This window comes from Apodemus sylvaticus, chromosome 6, assembly GCF_947179515.1.
Source record: "Apodemus sylvaticus chromosome 6, mApoSyl1.1, whole genome shotgun sequence".
Classification (NCBI taxonomy): domain Eukaryota; kingdom Metazoa; phylum Chordata; class Mammalia; order Rodentia; family Muridae; genus Apodemus; species Apodemus sylvaticus.
Window position 1 is genome coordinate 46,301,742 of NC_067477.1, and position 22,674 is coordinate 46,324,415.

Here is a 22,674-nt window from a genome sequence, read left to right on the forward strand (position 1 = left end):
CTGATGAAAGGACAGAGAGAGGCAGTTTCCTCAACCTGGCGGCATGCTTGCTGTGACCCTTACCCCCAGCGTGGGCATAGACAACAGACCTGGAGATGCTAGGTAAACACAGGGTCATTTCAATGGCACTGCGGGGAGGGGAACTTGCTTACTTCCTAGCTCAAGCCAGCCTGGGGATGGTATAAATATCTCTGCAGCTCCTATCATATGGGCCAGGGCCCTGGGCTGAGTCAACATACCTGGCACTGCATGAGCGACTGTCGCAAGTCTCCTCGCCAGCTGTCCATCACACCCTGGATGGCGTCCCAGGACAGGCTCAGTTGATGGAGCCTATTTTGGAGTTCTGTGGCTTCGGGGCTCTGGCTTGGCAGATAGTCCTTGTGGCTCATGTTGACGGAGACCATTAAGGCCTTGTAGGTATCGAAGGCTTTTAATATCTCCTAGGGAAGAGATCATGTTAGGGCTTCGCACAACAGGGAAGAAGGGCTCATTTCAAATACCTGTAAGGGACAGACCTCCTCCACATGTCTCCAAGCAGTGGGCACCAGGATGGGAGAGAACTTGCCTGTGAGTGGCTGGGAAGCGTCAGCTGAGGGAGCTGCCTTACAAGGTTAGTGAGCTTGGCTGGCCGGCAGGGGCGGGGAACCAGAGGCCTGCCTCTGACAGGCTTGGCTGGAGGCATGAAGAGGCCCTGCTAACTTCCACAGTCCCTTTTCTGTCACTGGCTTAGGGACAGTCCTAGGTTTCTAGATAAAAACTATGTAGCTGCTTTGTATTTGCCCTAGGGACCCCAGAAACATCCTCTAGGAGAAGCGGTGACCTCTGCATCCACAATGGGAAAGCACAGGTGTGGAGAGAAACTGGACACCTTCAAGACTCCTGTTTTGGGTTTCAGAACCTCAGACTTATCTGCTCAGGGCACCCCTAAAGTACAGGGCTCAAGCTATCCCTCCCCTGCACCCTGGGTTGGTGCCCCTGGGGTCTTGGGCTGATCACAGGAGTAATAAATCTTTAACTGTATCACAGAGTAGCCCTACTAGTCAGGCCATGGGATCCCTTCCCCTCAGCCAGTGAGCTGATCTGAACCCTTTCCAGGAAGACTCCACTGCTAGCCTTGTGTAGAACATAGAGGTTGAACCACATACAGGTCAGAAGGTTGGCTTTATGCTGTTGGACACTGGCTACCAGCACCTAAAATCTACAATCCAGATCTTTCCAGCTCTCAGGATCTGAGTTATATTTCTGTTGTGCTCTTCTAGGTTTGGGGATTTTCTGTAGATACTTGACCACACTGACCCCGTAGAATCTGTGTGACAAGTTCCACAGACTGAGGCATTAGACTTCAAAAGAAGGTGGTCTCCTGTGGAACTCTAGCCTGGAGAAAACATATTGAGCCGAAGTTCTCATGGCAATTTTTCTGTTTTGTTCTCTTCATTCCTTTTAGTTATAGGTTCCTAGTAGCCTAGACCATGATATGAAGCAAGAATGATGGGTACAAAACCATCCCTAAAGATGGGTCACGAACACGACCTTATCTCCAGGGAAACCAACACTTTACTTTTCTAATCATTTACAAAATTATTATGGTAGATAAAAACTTTCCTAACAATAAAATTTCATATGGCTACATGTGTGTCATTGGAAGTGGGTTTTGGTATATGGTAAAGAAAAACCTTAATTAGAAAGAATTAAAATAGTTTAAATTTATGCATTGAAGATTTATAAAAAAAATCAGGCATTAGATGTTAAATAACAATTAACCATATGGGGCTGGAAAGTTAGCTCAGCAGTTAAGAACACTGACCATAAAGATTTATTAACCTGTTCTTGGGAATATGCCACTAGCCTTGGATGACCGCCCCATTGAATACATTCTTTTAGAACTGTTATATTTTGGTGATTTATATTATTAATAATGACGTTACCTATTCTGTTTGTGATTCACTAAACATGTTGTTTCAGAGTTGTGATGCTTGGATGATTTTTTGTATTTTATTGTGCCAAATGATTTTTGTTGGTATTCGTGACTGTTTTGCTGGATATGGTTTCTAAGAGTTGTTATGTTTGGTTTTTAATGTATAAAATCCCCTCCTTGAGAACTGCAAAATACACTCAGATTCAAACTGCCTCTGTGTTTGTTTCTGTTTGTCGCCGTGGAATCCTTACCCGCCTGGCCTTCGAGACCCTCATCCCAGGGACCCCTATAGCCGACTGGGGTGGTCCGTGGCAAATACTTTTCTCATGTAAAAAGAGAAACCTATGTCTTGGTCCTTACTGAGGTAAAAGCCACTCCAAGCCCAGGTCTGGCCTGTTTGTCCAGCAGCACAATGCTAACCCTGCGAGCCTGCTCTGATCGCCTGTCCCCTCCAAATGCTAACCCTGTGAGCCTGCTCTGATCGCCTGTCCCCTCCAAATGCTAACCCCGTGAGCCTGCTCTGATCGCCTGTCCACTCTAAATGCTAACCCTGTGAACCTGCTCTGATCGCCTGTCCCCTCCACCCATGGCCCCACTCACTTGCAGTCTTTTCACCCTGAGCGCCATTTCCTGGATGTCCGAGGGAGGCTCTGCCAGCTTCAGAGCTTCCAGCTCCGCCTCAGTCTTTTCAAGCCACGATTCGATGCTGCCGATATCCGAATTGAGCTGCTGCACGTTCTGTTTTAACCTGAGCTTGCTGTGAAGCTCCTGCGCTTGAATCAGCTCCCACCTGTCGAAGGCACCTGGAATCCAAAGCTGCCAATTAAAGCAAGCAGTAATAGTCCAAGCAGGTGGCCTCGGCCGGGAGCGGTCAGCCTGATAAAAGTGAGTCAAGGATGCTCCTTGGAGGAGGGCCAGGGTTAGTCAGGAATCTCCAAAGTGTGATCCAAGGCCCACACCCTCCACACCCACAAAGGCTGGAAGGAGGTGGGGACAGGGTGAGGAAACCCAACCTGTGGCCGATAGGTATGCTGGCCTCCGGCTCAGTATTGGAGGTAGCGTTGCTGTTTTGATTCACAAAGTTCAGTACGATGTGATCAGCTCTACTCTGCATCGCTTAGCAATGACTTTGGTGACTACTGGACTAGTCGTATGAAGTACTTGTGACAAGGTGCTAATTACCACCTTCCCATCTTGTTTTTCCTTACATGGCAAGTCATGAAAACATGTATCTCATAACCAGGTGGTGGTGACACACATCTTTAATCCCAGCACTAAGGAGGCAGAGGCAGCTGAATCTCTGAATTTGAGGCTGGCCTGGTCTACAGAGCTAGTTCCAAGACAGCCAGAGCTGCACAGAGAAATCGTGTCAAAAAAAACAAAGCATACATTTTATCCTATGTTATCACTCATTGTGTAAAGAACAGTTTCTAAAGGGCCAGGGACACAGCTGTGTAGGACACTTGTCTACCAAGCCTAACCCTAGCACGACAAGAAAAAAAAAATCCAATTTAAAATGAGATGGCTGGAGACTCATTCACAAACACAAACTGGCCTGTTTCGAACTAAGTGAGGCTGGTGTGGGGTAGGTTCAGCAGTCTTGATAAGTTACATCACTGCTTGATCCCTAGTTAATGTTCTATATCAAGTGATAGCTGAAATGAACAGCTAGGCCCAGACACCAAGCTGCACACCTCCTAAGGGCTGCCCAGTTTAGGTACCTGGCTGCTGTCCTGTTAAAGTGTCCAGCTGCTCGCCGTCCTGCTGGGTGCTGTCCTTTGAGTTTCTTGAGCCTTCTTTGCCATCCTCATCGTCGTCTTGATGTAATAGCAGCTTTACCTGGAATGAGCCAATCTTCAGTTATTTCTGTAAAATCCTAAAGAGATCTAAAGAACATCCGGGCTCTGTGGGCCATTCCCACCAATAGGTGGCAGAAAGTGACATGCTCAACACTGCACCGGGCAAGGTTGGTAAGGAGGCAGGCCGAGGGCAGAAAGCCAGCAACAGCCACGGAAACAGATGGCGCACCAACCGTGGGAGTAGAGAGGCCTGTTTCTGTATCTTCCTAAGGGTCTCCACTCAAACGATGGGAAAGTCAGAGGTGACCCCTGATCTTATGAGACAGCTCCCGTGGTAGCACTTTCACATTCCAGCAGTGTTTTACACTGTCCCCATTCCTCCGCATCACCCTGCAGAAGTGTTCAGCATTTTCCTCACTGCGAGAGGGAAACACAGTATCCTCCCTCCACCCCTCTAGATCATTCGTTATCAAGCATTTATCCTTCAATGTACACAGTGACTCTTCTGCTCCCACAGAGCTGATTGGATCCCCTTAGAAAAGCTACGCTTTCTCTGGATCGTGTCCAGGAGGCTTTGTGTGGAATGGGGGAAATGAGACTTTGTATCTCTGGTAACAAGTGCGGTTTCACAGGCAGGAGAAAAGCTGAGCTGCTGAACTTGGGCAGGTGAGGAACACAAGCCTAAAGCCTGGGAGAAACCAAATCTCAGGGTAGGGAGAGGGTTCCCTGGCTGGGTGGGGCTCCCTCCTGCAGTCTTAGGCTGCAGCACTGAGGGAGACAGTAAACACAGTAGCTGTCAGCTAAGCAAGAGGAAGAATCCAAAGCAGGCACAGCCACGTCTGAACCAGATTTGACCAGTTGAAGTCAGAACTGTCCCCAGTTACACGGAGGGCACTTTGGCTAAACACACTGGTCTGCCACCTCCACTTGTATTGCCTACTCTGAAAGATACACTAAACTGCAAATGACATTTTAACCTCAACTCCCTCGCTGTGAATGCTCTGAGCTAACAACTATCTCTAGCCAACCTTGAACCTGTGCTTTCTCCAGCTGCTGTTTCACAGCACTCTAAGAACTCATGCAACTAAGAGGTGCAGGTGCAGTTGTTATAATAAGCACCCCAATACAGTATTAGTAAGGACTACACTCCGAGGCCCTCCTCCCTGTACACACATTAACCCTAATGTACGAGGCAGGCTCACTACCAGGCGAGCAAGGCTTACAGAGCACTGTATGCTTCACTGTCAAGGCTTGGGAACTAAAGCCAGGTCTTATTGCCACCAATTCAGATTATGATGAATCCTGTTTTACTTTCTGACTGCAAGTAATATAGCACAGATTTGAAAGCCAAGAGGTGGCTCCGGAAGGCTCCTTTATTTATATGGATGACTGCTGCTAACAGAAATAGTTCTGTCATTATCACTGTTCATCACCTCGCTATCAGCACACACAAATTTGGGGGCTGGAGATCTTTAAATCTAGTTAGTCTATTTGCTAGGTTCTTGCCAAAGCAGGGAGGAACCTCAGCAGAGGGCCTTGTTCCTTGGGTGGTGCTGGGACTTTAAACTCAGGGCTAAGCAAGCTCTACCACTGAGTGACATTCCCTTCTCTGAAGTTCCTCAGAAGAGATCCCATCACTATATGAGCAAAACAGATCCAGTGAGACTGGAAATGCCTGCATGCACCTGGGCTACGTCCCCAAGGGGTCAGGACTTACATAGGCTGGCTTGTAAGGGGTGCTGGCATCTGCGGGGACCGGTGCCACCGTCCTGTCACCTTCCATGTGTTTGTAGTGATGTTTGGAACGGGAAGGGCTGTCGGGAACATGCCATGGGTGGCCCTCAGCAATGGATTTACCTAAAACACAGCATCCCCCTGAGTTAGGGTCCACTCTCCAAACAAAGGATTTCTACTTAGTGACATTAACATGGTCACGGGTGACATGGCATCAGGTTATAATATCAAAATGAGTTCTGCAGCTTTCCTTGCAAAGCATGCAATGTTTGCAAAATGTCAGTATGTCTTGGAAGGGAATGAAATGAGTCATGCAACTGAGCGACACGGCACCTTCACGAGATGGGACCACAGCGGAGCACAACGAACATATGATTGATTGGCTGCGGGATGAGCGGCGTTCTGGGTGGAGCTGGTGTCTGGAGTTGTGTGGATGATGAGCAGTAAGGTTAGGGCTGGGGGCCAAAAGGATAGGCGGCCTCTGAGCGGGGAGGGCAAGAGCGGCCGTGAAGATGAACTTAGGGACCAAACAGCCTCGGATAGCCCTCCGCTGCCACTGAAGATAGGGACAGGGTGGGGCGTAGGACTAAAGTGGCAAATCAAAGAAAGGTTTCTTCGGTCATGGCAAAGGCAATGGTCCTTTGTAACCCCAGCTATCCATCTTAGGAAATCACCAGAAGCAAGGAAATAGTCTGAAGCCAACCAAGCCACCAAGAAGAAAGCTTGGCCCATGCCAACAGTTCTTTCTGTCGGCCTTTAAGTGGGTGGGTAGGGGGAAGGCGTCGAGAGCAAATCTGATATGTAGGGAGCACGCAGGTAAGGGTGAGTACAGCAGTGTAAATACACCATGACACGAGGACCGAGGCACATGGTGTCCACAGAGGCACAGGTCAGACATGACACGGGGGCAAGGTTTAGGATGCAGCGTATGCCGTGGGATGCGGCCATGTTGAGATACATGCACGGGCAGGGGCCTACCAGAAGATGCTTGCAAAGATTTTGTGGTCATTTTAAGATAAGCCTCAGGATTTTCGGGGATTTCTACATCTGAAAAAGAATAATGTCATTGTCCTCCCTGGGGGCCTGTGGAGTAATGCCCAGGAAGTAAGTCAATGGTAGAGACACTGCCAGGTGTGACGGTGAAGTCGACTGCTCCCCAGCCTTTTCAGTAAGAGAACTTTAAAAGCCAGAAGGAGGTCCCCCCCGCTGTCAACTCCTGTTCATCAAAGTGACAGGCTAGGGGCACATGTGGCAAGAAGGGCCACGCTCTGATAAGCGCACTGATAAGCTTTGATAAATGCTGCAGAAGAATCAATTGCTGAGCCTCCCATGGGCTAGAATCACCCGTGGGCAGCCCTTAGGTCAGAATGTGAATGCCATCCCACCTCTAACAGGAACAAGCTAGTGCTCGGGTGAGGCAGAAGGTGGGCAGGACAGTGCCACAGGCCTGTGCCAACCATAAGCTGGACTCTGAACTGCTGAGAACTTGCTGTGTTGCTATGGTGCTAGAAATACAGCCAAATGGGTCAAGTCAAGTCCGCAGGCCCCGGGAGGCCGCCTTTACCTGACAGTGCGCTGTAGAATGGGCCCTCCTCGTCGTCTTCGTGAGAAGATGATCCCCCCACATCACCTGTGTGATCCCACTCCAAGGGGATAGAGTCCACACTGACGGGGGTCTCACAGCCAGAGCGCTCGTGTCCCAGAGCCGGGGGCACAAGGTGACACAGAGACTGGGGAGAGGTGGGCTCCTCGCTCGCTCTCCTCTTCCGCCAAGACTCAGTCTGGATCTCCCGTGGGTCTTCTATGTCCGTCTCATTCTCAGACGCCTCCTTCTCATCGTCTATGCCCTAAATGGGAGGACCCAGGCTTTAGGGTGAGCTGCTTGAAAAGCTACTGCAGCTGCAAAGAGCTTTGAAAGTCTGCCTGTCTAGCAATTCTGAAAACAGCCGGCACTGACATTTCTAAAGCATTTTTAGGAAAGGGGCAGTCTCTCCTATACATTCATGAGGACCTAAAGTCGAATCCTCAAAACCCGAGTGGAAACAGGGTAGAGTCTTCTGAGTGGCTCAAATCTCAGCACTCCTAGTAGAGGCAGGATTCCTGTATAGTCATTGGCCAGCTGGCCTGGTATACACAGCGTATGATGCACACAGCAGTGAGCGTACTGGAAGGTGAGGATCAGTAACTATAGATGCCCCAAGAACCCCACATGTGCTCCATGATACACTTGACAACTACACACACACACACACACACACACACACACACACACACACACACACACAGTATTTTAAAAGTTCTCAGGCCTTATGTATGGTTATTCGACTTTGAACAATCCACACTGGGGTCTGGAATGTGTATTTTAAAAGAATAAGAGTAAAGCCGGGCATGTGAGCTAAGTCTATGTAGCAGGAGAGGAAGCAGTGGGTAAAGCGCCATCACGGCTGTCGGAACACAGCTTCAAGGATCATGTCCTCTGGTTTGTTCTTCACGTGTATGTGTGTGTGTGTACACATCCGCGTGTAGGTGTGTGGACATCTGTGTGTGTGTGTATATACATCTATGATGTGTATATCTGTGTGCAGGCATGTATACATCTGTGTGCAGGTATGTGGATATCTCTTTCTATATGTGTATGTACATTCGTGTGTGTGTGTGTGTGTATGTGTGTGTGTGTGTACACATCTGTGTGTAGGTGTGTGGACATCTCTGTGTGTGTGTATGTACATCTATGGTGTGTATATCTGTGTGCAGGCGTGTGTATATCTGCATGCAGGTGTGTGGACACCTCTTTCTGTATGTGTATGTACATTTGTGTGTGTGTGTGTGTACATCTGTATGCAGGTACATGGACATCTCTCTGTGTATGTACATCATCTATGTGTGTGTATATGTGTGCAGGTGCATATATACGTGTGTGCATTTATGCGTGTGGACATCTGCATGCAGGTGTGTGGACATCTCCCTGTATGCATGTGGACATCTGTGTGCAGGTATGTAAGGAGGCTGCAGGTTGGCAGTAGGTATTGTGATAGTTACTTTTGATTCTCGACTTGGTGAGATTTAAACCACCACGGAAGCACATCTCTGGGCGTGTCAGTGAGGGGCTTTGTAGATTAGGGTGAACAGACATGCGTGGCTCAGGAAAATTTTTGTCACACACCTAGAGGCATCTGCACAAACTCACATAAATTAGTACATAACTAAATCGAAAAAATAACAAAATATAGAAAACAAACAAAACCAAATCCTTAAAGCATAACTCTACAGCCACTGGGTCCACACCACGATGGCAGCTCCAGGGAGGGATGGCACTGCTTGCACGCCCTGGACCACAATTAAACGGAGCCCTTCCCATGGGTCCAGTACAAGGTGACCGTCCTGACTCTTCACACATCCAGTACGATGCACTCACTGGGCAGCTGGGAGGTTCCGGGGCGTGGGCCCTTACCGGGGTGTGGGAGGTCAGGCGGCGGTGGAAGCGAGACACCCTGCCGAACACCTCCTGACAGTAGCGGTGCAGCTCCTCCAGTTCGTCCTCGATGAGCACGGCATCCAGGGGCTCACTCTTCTGAATGAGCTGCTCCCCGAACACGATGAGCTGATCAATCTTGTTGGTGTTCAGTGTGATCTCCTGTTGGAAGCCCTGTTTGGAAGGTGAGATAGACTCGTTCCTCGGGTCTAGTGTTTGTCTCACATGACAGGACCATATGGGGGTCGGGGTGGTGGTAGTGGCGGCATTAGATGTCATTACAGTGACCCTTTTCCCTTTCTGATTTGCAATTGGTACAGTAGCATCTGCTTTTAAGGAATTTGATGGTGGCAATCGATTTAAAACAATTCTATACTTTTTTTTTTCAGTTAAAAATTTGTAAATTTGACCTAGATGGATATTCATCATTCTGGGTAGGAGGGAGGGGAGAGAATTCATCTTCTTGACACTTTGTGGGAACAGAATATTTCCCCAAATAAGCCGCCGACAGGCATCTGCCTTGGTGGACACGGTAACAACACTAATAAGTGCCTGTTGTGTGAAGAGGCAGGGGGTTCATTTGTTGGTGTTTTCTAGCCAAGGAGAGAATGACTGAGGGAAGACTGCAGTATGCAGCGACCACATGGTTTGCATGCTTAAAATCTCATCACCAGGGAGGCTAAGGCAGGCTGACAGCCATGCGTTTGAGGCCAGCCTGGGCTACATAGCAAGACACCATCTCAACAACAACAAAAAAACAAACAAAACTTCCAAACTGACTGTAAAGAGACATCTATGGCAGTGAGGGCAGAGGTGTCTGTTCTTGGCCCCAGTGACACCAAGCCAGCCCTGAATGGTCTCAGGTACCGGAGAAAAGGCAGCTTATAAAGTTCAGTCCGGAACCTTAAATGAGCTTTGTCCTAAGAATGAGCGATCTACTAAAAGGCCCAGGGTCCCCACAATAAGCAATCTAAGTACAGAGGTGAAGTGTAGCCTGTAGCCGGGAGAACTGTGGAGCCTGCTCCGAGTGGCGGGCTGTCTCCTGCAGAGGCACCGTTCACAGACGCCGGAGGTGGCACTCACGTTCAGCTGGCGCATCTTGTCCTCAGCGTCGCTCTCGGAGAAGTGCTCTACGTTGGTCAGCTGCAGGTCCATCTCTGTGAGCCAGACCAGAATGCTCTCCCTGGTGCCCTCGAACTCCTCCCTCTGGTTGGTGAAGTACTGTGAAGGAAGGAAGACCATGCTCGCACCACACGGTCGTGTCTGGCTCAGAGCAGTGGGTGCTCAGAGCTATCAGACAGGACCCTGCCTCTGGGGTATCTCAGAGCCTCAGCACTGCCCCTGGAGCCTGGGGTCTGGTCGTGGCTATGTGGTACCCCGCGCCCCAAACACTTTGGTTCTTGGCTTCCACCTCAGAGAATTCCAAGGCTTGGTAATAAATAATGCAACATATTTGCTTAGGTCCTTTGAGGAATTTGACATTCTGGGTTTTCTAGTCTGAATCAGTGGATCTCTTTGTCCACAGAGGACGGGGACAAGTTGCCCAGGGGCCTTTCCTATTAGTCTGCAGTGACTTTTCCATGAAAGAAGGTTGATAGGAAGGTGCTCATCTGGGTGGGAATGTTGTCACACGCTTGTAATTCTAGCAGCTAGGAGACTGAGGCAGGAGGATTATGAGTTTTAGGCCAGTCTGGATTACATGGTGAGTCTCATTTTTTTTTTTTAAACACAGACACATGGTCTTTTAAAGGGGACACATGGGGCTTAGGTGTGACTGCACCACTTACTGTCCAGTAATTATGAACTTGTAAAACATAATTCATTCTCTCCAATGAAAAAGAGGCCTCCCAAGTTACCTCTTCCTTTAAGGAGGACTAAAAAGGTAAAAACAGAAAGTCTAGGTTCTCATCTTCCTAGACTGCTTTGAGGTTAATTGGTGTGCTCTAAACCTCAGACAGTTACTGCCCCAACACCCCACACAACAGAGTGGGTACATACTTCTGGGTTTTATCCACATTTCTGACGCAGGGCTGATAACAACAGATGGGCAGGCCAAGGCTCTTGCAGATGTGCATGTGTTCTTGCCCTGGCCCAGGAAGGCAGCGCCCCAGACGCTGTGGGTAGTCCCAGTGCCAGCAGCCACACCACTGGGTTACACACATTGTAAAGGGAGACATGTTTTGCTAAGACAGATCACACGAGCAGGCTCTGCCTGAGAAGCCCTATGCAAATCCCTCTTTAAAAATGAACGCCGGCAGCCACGGGCTCCTTTGTGTGGGAAGAATGTTAAGATCACCCAGGCTTTCAGTGAGCTCTACCTGCTTCCTGCCTGCCACTGCATATCACATATCACCTCGCTCGGCGTATCCACCGGCAGCACCCCGGGGGCCGCGGGCAGGTTACCCTGAGTCTCCGCAGGATGGCTGTGACCCGCTTCTGCAGATTGTCCCATCGCTGGTTGCCCTCATGCACCATCTGCTTCAGCTTGCTGGCCGTGTCTGTGCGGTTCTCCCGCGCCAGCCGCCGGTACTGTTTGTTGATGAGCTCCAGTTGTGTCAGTCTTTCGTGAATCTGCCGCTGAAAGGCCTGCGGCGAGAAGCAGAGGTCAGCACGGATGGGCAAAGGGCCGGGAACCTCCACTCTGCCAACCCCAAGTGGCCTGCTTTGCGTGGCCGCGGCCCAGGCAGTAAGAACTCTACATCCCACGTCTGAGGGCCGCAAAGCACAGGTGCTGGCGTACGTGGGCGTCTCTGGCAAAGCTGTCCTAGTGGCTGGTGGCAGTGACTGCACTGGGGGCATCTGGCCATGCCAAGTCACTTAGCAGTGTCTGAGCTACAGCAGGGTCAGCCTGGAGTGGGAGAACGGGACGGGAAAGACTCACCTCAAAGCGCTTCAGCTCCTCTTTGGCATTGGTGTACAACACCTCGGAGGAGTTAGGACAGGCCGCTGTCCTCTCAGCCGACTTGAGCCAGTCCTCGAAGCGCGAATAGTCATCTAAAAACTTCTGCCAAAGCCTCCAGGTCTCCTCGATTCTGACAGGAGTGGAAGACAGGAAGTTAGCACAACTGCCCATGTCCACTCTTTTTTTTTTTTTTTAAAAGATTTATTTATTTTATGCATGGGAGTACACTCTCACTGTCTTCAGACACACCAGAAGAGGGCATCAAATCTCATTACAGATGGTTGTGAGCCACTATGTGGATGCTGGGATTTGAAGTCAGGACCTCTGGTTGAGCAGACAGTGCTCTTAACCACTGAGCCATCTCCCCAGCCCACTCACGTCCACTCTTAGCATAGTTTACCCATTTGGAGTTCCAAGTGCCCCTTGATAGGGCCCATTTTACAGTCTTTTACTTGAACTGTTTAGGGAGACACCCCGCCATCCCTTCCCAGGAAATAGCAAAAGATGTTGCTCTTGGCCTAAACTCAATTCTTCTGAAGGACTCAGGCACCTCAGAAATCCTGGATCCAGGGCTTGGGCGAGAGTTGTGGTTTCCTTGCTCACCCTCCTAGGCCTTCTCTGCCAACTCTTGGTTTTTCTTTCTTTAAAGTCTAGGACTCTTGTAGCCCAGGCTGGCCCTGAACTCTCTATCCTTCTGCCTTCACCTCCTGTGGGCCGACAGGACATGTGTGCTGTGTTGGGATTTGAATGCAGGCCTCATCTATGTGAGGTGCCTCTGCCCACCGAGCTACTTCTTGGTAGATTTCTTAGTGGCCTGGACAGAGCACAGTTCCTGCGGCTGCAGCGTGTGAGAGGCCGGCCAGGTTCGAGGCCAGCTGACTGCTTACTTCATGCGCCGCTCCATTGACATGGCACAAATGTTCCTCCAGCGCCTGTCCAGGCTCCTGGTGGTCTGCTGGATTGAGTCACACTCCGTTTCATTGGCACAGGCGTCGGAGTCATGCAGGAGGACGTCACAGATATTGAACACAGACTCCACGCCTGCACTGTGTTGTTCGATATCTCGCTGCAGATCCTGCAGTGATGAGACAGCACAAGAGAGCTTGAGATCTGAAGAGCAGAGGGAGGGTTGGCATCCAAGGATCCCTGCCCGTCATGCCCTCCTAAGCCGGGGGGGGGGGGGGGGGGGGGAGGGAGGGAGTGGGGGGTGGAGTGGGGTGGGGGAGGTGAGGGGGGTGGAGGGGGATGGGGTGGGGCAGGGCACAGGTGTCTGGGGGTTCAAGTACACTGGGCCTATTCTCCTCATGTATCCCTGTGCTATGGACACCTGGCCAACCTACATCGATCGGCAACGGCGCAGTGATGCTAGCATACCGAATGAGTGTACTGGGAAGGGTGGGGGTGCTCACCATACACTGACAGATGGCACTGCTGGCTGGGATGCTACTACCCGGCAGCTTTGGGTATACACAGGGCTTAATCCAAACCATCCAGTCCCAGAGATCCCTAGTAACAACTCAATTTGGGGGAGACCTTCTTTGGAAAATAGTCTTATCTAGCAGGAACTCAAAGTGACAGACTTTTGACCTTTGATGGGTCACATGACTCTCATATCTATAAAGACTCTTATGCTGAGCTGGCAGCTGCAGGCACAGGAGTGGATGGCCTATCTGATAAGGACTTCATGAACCCTGGGGGAGAATGCTGAGGCTTCTAACCCATGGGGTACAGAGGGGCTGTGGCTTGGGGAGTAGGGAAGGCCTCTGGAGTCTTAGTCATGGTACTTCCTTGATTAGATAAAAATAAATAAATACATATAAAGAGACAGATAGTTCATGGCCATAGGAAAAGGATGGACCATAGGTTCTGCTCTCCCCCTCCTCATTGGTATACCCCAAGAAGATACCTTGAACTTCCGATCCTCTGTCTCTCAGAAGGGTCACCCCCGCCCCGGCTGAGTGTGAGAACGACAGGCATTGCCAACATACCCAGTCTGGAAATTTTCTTTAAAAATACAAATAGCTTTTTCATTATCAAGAGATTCCTCCCCACCCTGTGGACTATAGGTGTGGGTGGTGGGTGGGCTGGGGGGGAGAGAAAGAGAGGGGGAGAGGGAAAGGGAGGAGGGAGAGAGTTGAGAAATCTTCCCTATTGTCTAGATTCTGGGATAAGTGATGTATGGCTGCCCCATGAGTCCTGGTATCTAAATCACCACCATGAAGAAGCAAAGACAAAGTTCAATTCTATTTTAATTGTTTTCAGTAATATGCCTGTTTCTGAAAATTTACATTTTACATGAACTACTGTTAAGTACACTAAGGCTATATATAAATCAGGCCACAACAGTAGCCACTGTCCACAGAAAGGCAGTAAGGGTCATGCTCGGTCACATGGATACTGCTACTGTGTGGCTACTGCATGGGCCTAGTACTTCTTCTCTTCTTCTTCTTTTCTTTTTTTTTTTTTTTTTTTTTTTTTTTTTTTTTGGTTTTTCGAGACAGGGTGTTCTCTGTGTAGCCTTGGCTGTCCTGGAACTCACTCTGTAGACCAGGTTGGCCTTGAACAGTGCTGGGATTAAAGGCGTGCACCACCACTGCCCGGCAGGCCTAGTACTTCTTAAATCTCTGTAAGCCTGGGCATTCTATGTTTAGGTAGCAATGAGAACAAATGCTTGCACCCATTCTCAATTCTCCACCAGGCAGTCCCAGTTCAGATCCAGAGTCAAGACACTGCATATTTATATGCAGAAATGCGCTCCTGTTTGGACAAGGGAGGCAAGGTATGCTGGTGGAATTCTTTTTTTCTTCTCTTCTCTCCTCTCCTCTCCTCTCCTCTCCTCTCCCTCTCCCCCACCCTCTCCCTCTCCTCCACCCTCGCCCCGCCCCCCTCCCTCTCCTCTCCCCTTCCTTCCTTCCTTCCTTCCTTCCTTCCTTCCTTCCTTCCTTCCTTCCTTCCTTCCTTCCTTCCTTTCTTTCTTTTTGAGACAGGGTTTCTCTGTGTAGCCCTGGCTATCCTAGAACTTATCCGCCTGCCTCTGCCTCCCAAGTGCTAGGATTAAAGGCGTATGCTACTACTGCCTGGTGCTGGTATTGTTCTTAAATTCTGTAGTCACTCAAGTACTACAGGGGCAGAATTCTCTGCAGGGTCAATACAAGGGCTGGTTTTACAGCAACTACATTGAAGTATAATTCTACCTTTAAGAATTCTTTCTGGTTCACAGGATGGTTTCTAGGTTTTCAGAAACACACTGTCATTGAAGCATGTTTTCTTTAGCTACAAAAGCAACAAATCAGCACTCCAAAGAGTGGTACTGAGTCAGCGTGGGGGCACTTTTAACTGAAAAATGTCCAGGATGCCATTTGGTTCCAGTTAGCTAGGACAGTTTGGAAAGGTGCAGAGAAATCCTAGCCTACCTGTAAACATGAATGCTATAGACTTTAAGAATCATTTCAGTGAGCCGGGTGGTGGTGGCGCACGCCTGTAATCCCAGCACTCTGGGAGGCAGAGGCAGGCGGATTTCTGAGTTCCAGGCCAGCCTGGTCTACAGAGCGAGTTCCAGGACAGCCAGGGCTATACAGAGAAACCCTGTCTCGAAAAAACCAAATCCAAAAAACAAAACAAAACAACAACAACAACAACAAAGAATCATTTCAATGGCCTTACGTTATCATTGATTTTAGTACCTAATTTTAAAAAAAATTAACTATGTGGGTGTCTAAACTACATGTCCCATGTATGCACCTTATGTATGCCTGATGTCTATGGTGGCCAGAGAGGGCAGTGGACCCCTTGGACTGTAGCTACACATGGTCTTAAGGAGCCACATGGGTTCTGAGATTCAGACCTGGGTCCTTCGGAAGAGCAGCCAGTGCTTTTAGCCACTGAGCCTTCTCTCCAGCCCCTGTCTTACACTCTTAACCCAGCTTGTGCTGAAGAAGATGGCTACAGAGACCAGACTATGCAGGCCAAGTGGTAGAACAAATGAGCTCTGAAATACTTTATAAAGGACCACCTTCATTTGGGTTTTTTAAAAGGTCTAGGATTTTAACAACAACCTTCATCTAAAGATTCCATATCTTCTTTGAAACATCAATCATAAAAGAGCTGAGCTATGATATAGTAGGAACTGGTACCTCATACAACACATAATCCATATAAGTGCTGGACCAGTAACGTTTTGCAACAACAACAACAACAACAACAACAACAACAACAACGATGACATCATTATCATCATCATCATGTCAGTAATACCCATCAGGGCACAATTCTGAAGAAGTATTACATTTCAGAAACTGTCTGAACTCTGAGAAACAGCATAAACCAACAAGAAAGCCCTTCCCCCCATCAATAGGAGTATGTGATAGAACTCAGAGGAACTAACACAGTGGTTCTCAACCTTCCTAATGATGTGACCCTTTAATACAGTTAGTTCCTCATGGGGTGGTGACCCCCAACCATAAACTTTATTTTTGTTGCTATTTCATAACTGTAATCTTGCTACTGTTATGAACTGTAAGTATCAGAATTGGCATGCAAATGTCTGATATGTGACCTCAAAGGGGTTGAGACCCACAGGTTGAGAACCACTGGCCCAAACCCTTCTTCCACATCCTCCCCAAGGTCGTTACACTAAGAGGGACAGCAGGGACGGCAACAGCTTCAAGAGCTAAGGACTTCTGAGAAGACAGGCTTAAATGATCGCAACTTTTTTAGGTCTTATTTTTGGAAGAGGACAAATAACTTCAGATAATTATCTGTGATGAAAACATGAGCAAAGCTTTGAAGAATGGCCTATCCATCCTTCCTGGGAGTAGCAGTCTGTCTCCAGTGTTGCAGAAAGTCTAGACTTAATGTGATAGACACAGAGAGACATTCTTTTCAGTAAAACCACTAACAATTGCCTCAGTGTCTCTGCAGTAGGTAGAGTAAGACCTTTTCTGCCCTCAGGAATATCCAGATCCTAGTCCCAGCATCAGGAGCTATGTCTCTCCCCCCTCCCCCCCTCTCTCTGTCTCTCTCTCTCTCTGTGTGTGTATGTGTATGTATGTATGTATGTATGTGATTGATATATATCAGGATGTAGCTCTAAGCTACCTTTCCAGCACCATACCTTCCTACTGCTGTGCTGTCTCCCATGATAATGGGCTAAACATCTTAATTAAAGCATCCCCAATTAAGTGTTTTCTTTTATCAGAGCTGCCTTGGTCATGGGGTCTCTTCATAGTAACCCAACGGTGACTAAGGTACATGGTAAGGGAGATTGATTATTTCAAAATAGCCAACCATGTGACCTTAGAGTATGGACATTCTCCTGATATCTGGGTGAGGCCAGCGTAGTACCCACTCCAAGTGGATGAGTAGTGAAAGTGCACAGCCATGGAGACAGACAGACAGACAGACAGACTGCACCCCAGATCAGTGGTTATCAACCTGTGGGTCGTGACTCCTTTGGGAGGGTCTCATATTAGATATTTACATTATGTTTCATAACTATAGCAAAATTACAGGTATGAAGTAGTCATGTAATAATTTTATGATTGGGTCACCACAACATGAGGCACTGTATTAAAGGGTTTTCAGCATTAGGAAGGTTGAGAACCACTGTCCTAGAGCCTCCAGAAAAGGAGGCAGCCCCTCTGATACCTTGTTGGAACTATAAGATGACAAGTTTGTGGTTTTTTACGTTGCTAAAGTTGTGGAACTTGGTTACAATAGGATATTAATACATTAACTTCTTCGGAGTGACGCTAGTTCCCTATATCAGCTCTGCCACCTTTCTTGGTAACCATAAAGGACAAATATTCCATCTGTGGTGACCTTAAACTCTACAAAGAGGAAGCCTTCGAACCGGCCAGCTTGACATTACATACCACTTCAGCATGGGGACAAAGAAAGCCAGGGGGGGTGGCAGGTTCAAGTATCATGGCTTGAGGAGTAAATTCTCTGATATTTAGTGTTTTGTCCCACTTTGGATTTATGAACCATGACGATTTATTCAGCCCAGCCAAATTCAGCCACATTCTTTAAAAGTAAAGATATTGCCAGAATCCATATTCACTTGAGTAAACCCACCATCCAGTGGGCAGGTATTTACAAGGCCTTGCCTATTGAGAGGCTGCCCAAAGAAATTCAAGCTAGAAAGTCAAATTGGCAAATAAAGCTGAAGGGTCCTGCAGCTGTGATTCCACTGAGACGCCCATTCAGATCTCTGTAAGGCCCACTGAAATTATACGATGCTCAGGATTATCTTTGATCCACCGAAGCAAAGACATTCTCTAGAGCAGTGGTTCTCAGCCTTCCTAATGCTGTGGCACTTTAATACAGTTCCTCCCACTGTGGTGACCCACAACCATACAATTATTTTTATTACTACTTCATAACTGTAATTTTGCTATTGTTATAAATCATAATGTAGATATCTGATACTTGAGATAGGATGTTTAATATCCCCGTGAACCCTGTGAAAGGGTCATTTGACTCCCAAAGGGGTGTTGACCTATAGGTTGAAAACAACTGATAGTCTCAATAAGAAGACATATTTAGCTGGGTACATTGTTGTGTGTGCCTTCCGTCCTAATACCAGGGAGGTGGAAGGAGGTGGATCTCTGTGAGCTGGACGCCAGCCTAGTCTACACAGTGAGCTGTAGGACAGGTAGAGTGATACAGTGAGACTTGTCTTTTTTTTAAAAAAGGAAAAAGGCCTCTGACCTCGGTCTATGCTCGAGAGTACATAGCAGCACATAATTATGTGCTCATGAGCACATGATTAAAATAATAGAAAGCAAACCTTTTTTAAAAAGTGGTTCAGGCAGGGCGGTGGTGGCGCACGCCTGTAATCCCAGAACTCTGGGAGGCAGAGGCAGGCGGATTTCTGAGTTCGAGGCCAGCCTGGTCTAAAGAGTGAGCTCCAGGACAGCCGGAGCTATACAGAGAAACCCTGTCTCGGAAAAACCAAATCCAACCCCCCCCCCCCCCAAAAAAAAGTTGTTCAGGTGCATTTTTATTTAAAAAAAAAGTCGTAAAGATCAAATACTTATTCTATTTAGGATCCTCCAAAATGTTACTTTTAAAACAATAAAGGTCAGGTAACGGTGGCACATGCTTTTAATCCCAGCACTCAGGCAGTGGCTGGTGGATCTCTGTGAGTTCGAGGCCAGTCTGGTCTACAGAGTGAGTTCTAGGACAGTCAGGGCTATGCAGAAAACTCTGTCTTAAAAAGTAAAAGCAAACAACAACAAAACAATTAAATCAATAAAAGATCTGACTCAAGATAATTTATCATTAAAGGGTGTCTTCTGAGGAAGGCTTGGTGGCACACACCTACCTATAAATCCTAGCAAACAGGCCGTAGAAGTAGGTAGAAGTAGAAGGACCAAGGACTGGAAGTTCAAGGTCACCTTCAGCTATATAGTATATAGCTAGTTCGAGGACAGCCTGGGTAAAATGAGATCTCTCTCTCTCTCTCTCTCTCTCTCTCTCTCTCTCTCTCTCTCTCTCTCTCTCCCTCCCTCCCTCCCTTCCTCCCTCCCTCCCTCCTTCCCTTCCTCTCTCAAAGGCATGTGATGTATCACACACACACACACACACACACACACACACACACAAAGCTGGGGTATTCCCTTCTGGTCTTGCTTGAGCTCTTGCCTAACATATGAAAGATCCTGGGTTGAGTCCCAGGAGAGAGGGGCAGGTTTGAGGCTACTTGATCTCTAGAAACCACTCTGCCACCCTACCTCAAGTGAGGTTCTCTCTTCTCGGGTGTATCAAGTTGATGGAAGGCTGAGAGTTGCAGGTCAGTCTGGGTTACATCTCAATCCAAAAGAGAAAATATCCCCCTAATTCTTTCCCTTTCATAGCTATGTTGAACATAACAAAAACAAAAATAAAACCCCCTCTGACCATCGAAATTAAGGTTTGTATCCTCAGCATTACTTCAACTATTTCCAGAAGGGCTATGTGAAAGGGAAGGGGCGTTCAGAAATGGATGCCTCACACGTGAGGCAGAGACGTGGCAGGTGGTCTGCTTCCTCTGGGGAAACAGATGTGCAAGCACACTGGATGGCGAGGTGAGGCAGACAGGGGGGTGGGGTGGGGGGTGGGGGGCGTGGGGGGGGATGGGGGGATGGGGGGATGGGGGGGTGGGGAGGCCTGTCCTGGCCTCCCACGCTGCCCCCCTACCTCACAGCACTCCGGCACGTCACTTACCTGCTGCTCAGCAAGCCTCTTCTGGATCTCCTGGTTATCACAGACATCGTAGACAACTGGCTTGGAGAGCTCAGACTCAATTCGAGCCAACCACGTGCGAAGGTTGCTCATGTTTTTGTCCAACTGTTGAATGAAAGCAAATGTCTCCTTTAGCTTCTTCACCCTAGATGCAATGGAGGAGAGAACCAGTCATTAGCAGCAGATGCACTGGCTGGTACAGATTGAGCAGAAGAGCGTGTGCATGAATTGCTTCAATTCACAGCAGGAACAACTCACAGGTCCTAGGTAGGCATGTTGACAGAGGAGGAGACTGCAATACTGTTGGTCCGCATGATTTTTCACAGGGACTCAGATAAGTCAAAGTCCTGACAAACCCACAAGAACTCCTCCTAACACCCTGACCGGCTTTCTGGGGCTCTGCAATGGATACTTCAGTCCAGCTCCTGTCATTGGTGTGCCCGAGACAATAGCAGTCAGTGGTCCTCATGGATGGCTAATGATGTCTTCTACCCAATTCACTCGGACTTACTTGGTTCTGGACAAGGACAGAGCACACAGCAGCCGTGCCCTTCAAGGTGAGGGCTGGAGCTCCATCGAATCTGCCTTGTGGGCTTTTATGCGGCATCTCTGAGCCAGAGGCGAAACAGCACAGTTCTGCTTGGTGTCTCTCTGACCACCTATGGTTCCTGCCAGCCTGGCGCGGCATGCAGCAGGCTTGAGAGGACAACACAGCTTGTGCTCACTGGCATTTCATGCTAACACTTGCAAGGGAAACTCGAGCTACTGAAGCAAAGCCTGTCTTTGTTGATCAGAGTCAGGGTCTCACTAAGTAGCCGGCACTGGCCCGGATCCTTCTGCCTCTGCCTCCTGAACGCTGGGATTAAGGGTGTGAGCCACCTTGCCTGGCTAGCCGGCATTCTCCATGCAGAGAATGAAATGAAATGCTTCCACCAGCGGCTTTTGTGAGAGTCCTAAGAAGGAAAAAGCATCAGCTTGCGCAGCTAATCTTGGGGATTTGGGGTATCCCAGAGATCTGAAGTGATGGTTACAGTTCAAAGTCCCGACTTACCAATCCCCATGTTGGCAGATGCCGTCAGAACTGCATCCCCGGCCGACAGCAATAGAAAGAGAAACTGAGATGCTAACCTCAGCTGGCAGGAAGCAGTGTCTGCAGCACCTCCACCAAGGCTTATTTAACCAAACAACTTCCTCTGGCCTCCGGGCCTGCCTTCCTATTTGCCACCTTTGGTTCCATTTCTGAAGACAAGTCTGATTCATGCTTGGAACCTTTCAACAGTCCGCTCTCTACCCTGACAAACCAGTTTAATCTCATAATCTGTTTAACACCTCGAGCAATTCCAGTGACCTCTTTGGCCTCTCACTGAAAATCGTTCCTCTCTGCCTTGGGAACACTTCTTCCATAACTGCCCCCTACCCAACCCCCACACTCCCGGAGCACTAGGGCAAGCTAACACACAGTGGGAGACACTCCCCACTCAAAGAAAGGTAACTAGGCAGTACCTCCCTGGTGGCTGTGCACAGGCTGTAAACAAATACTTGTGAAATGAATAAACATGCCAGGTCACTTCCCGTAGGCCGTTTTATTTTCAGATAGGGTCTTCGGTAGCTCAGGCAGGCCTTGATCCTTCTGGGTTGCTAAGGTTGCTCCTGAACTTCTGGTCCTGTTAGGATTAGATCCACCCAGGACCGCTCTGGTTTATATGGCGCTGGGCATGGAATCCAGGCCTTAGTTCATGCTCGGTAAGCAACTCTGCCTATGGAGCTAAGGTTCCTACCTCCAGGCTATAGTTTAAGTGGACCAAAGAGTCCCTGTGTTTATATCTCAGTCAGCCACGACACCCCTGGGGATGTCTGCTAGCAGAGACTTGTATGAATTTAGGAGAACCCTTTTACCTCTGCCCCTCTACTTCTGAGGTCTCCCAAACCTCAGCAAACCTGATCAGGGTTAAAGTCCCATCCCCAACCCATTTACAAGCTCTATAGCTCTGCAAGATACTTGACTCAGAAGACTCCAAGTGCCCCTATTATTTATAAAATTAAGCATCTTGCAGGTGACATAGGACCAAGTAGCCACTGGATTAGGATACATGTTCAGCGGTGTACCTCTCCTCTTGCTGTGGAGGACACACAATGCTACAACTCCATATCTAGCCGGCTCTGGACACTCTTCACAAGTGTCTGCCTAGTGTTTTACTCTCAGGAGTTCCATAAGGTGGGAAGGCTTGCAGGCAGGCTGTAAAGGCTTGGGGTTTGAGTTCTGGCTTTATTAACTTCATGTAGAAAATGGGGCTAACAACGATGCCCTCCTTCACTGGGTTGGCTGGGAGGAAGGAAGGAGGTACGTATGAAAGGCATCTGGGACACTCTCTGACGAGGACAAGTGCCCAGGAATCATGGGCACGATCAGTTTCAAGGAAGTATATTTTCCAAATTGCACTCTTGCAAGCAGACAAAAAGTCTCCTTCAAAGCCACTCGATGATTTATTGAAAAGGCAGTAACAGAATCCGGGCGAGGCCTGGATACGGCTATAACCTAGATTGGACTCTCATCTCCGTGGTTTAGCACTGTGCCCTTCTCACCCCATCTCACCACCCTGACTGTGCAAGGAACCCACGCAGCTAT

At 48.5% G+C, this 22,674-nt stretch overlaps 1 protein-coding gene across 7 annotated transcripts in view; it reads right to left on the minus strand.

Annotated features, from left to right (window-relative positions):
- Positions 1-22,674, minus strand: part of Syne2 (spectrin repeat containing nuclear envelope protein 2) — a 297,205-nt gene that overhangs the window by 6,139 nt on the left and 268,392 nt on the right. For 4 of the 7 annotated variants that reach the window (XM_052185627.1, XM_052185628.1, XM_052185625.1 and 1 more), the window contains exons 100-111: positions 20,031-20,193; positions 12,710-12,897; positions 11,802-11,952; positions 11,324-11,506; positions 10,004-10,141; positions 8,900-9,094; positions 7,013-7,295; positions 6,427-6,495; positions 5,432-5,571; positions 3,637-3,754; positions 2,516-2,718; positions 240-440 (exon numbers count right to left, since the gene is read on the minus strand). In XM_052185627.1, coding sequence (XP_052041587.1) covers positions 240-440; positions 2,516-2,718; positions 3,637-3,754; positions 5,432-5,571; positions 6,427-6,495; positions 7,013-7,295; positions 8,900-9,094; positions 10,004-10,141; positions 11,324-11,506; positions 11,802-11,952; positions 12,710-12,897; positions 20,031-20,193 — 2,032 coding nt within the window. Of the gene's footprint in view, positions 1-239; positions 441-2,515; positions 2,719-3,636; positions 3,755-5,431; positions 5,572-6,426; positions 6,496-7,012; positions 7,296-8,899; positions 9,095-10,003; positions 10,142-11,323; positions 11,507-11,801; positions 11,953-12,709; positions 12,898-20,030; positions 20,194-21,099; positions 21,181-22,674 lie in introns of those variants that run through there. The other 3 variants (XM_052185630.1, XM_052185629.1, XM_052185631.1) reach the window with 2 other exon arrangements.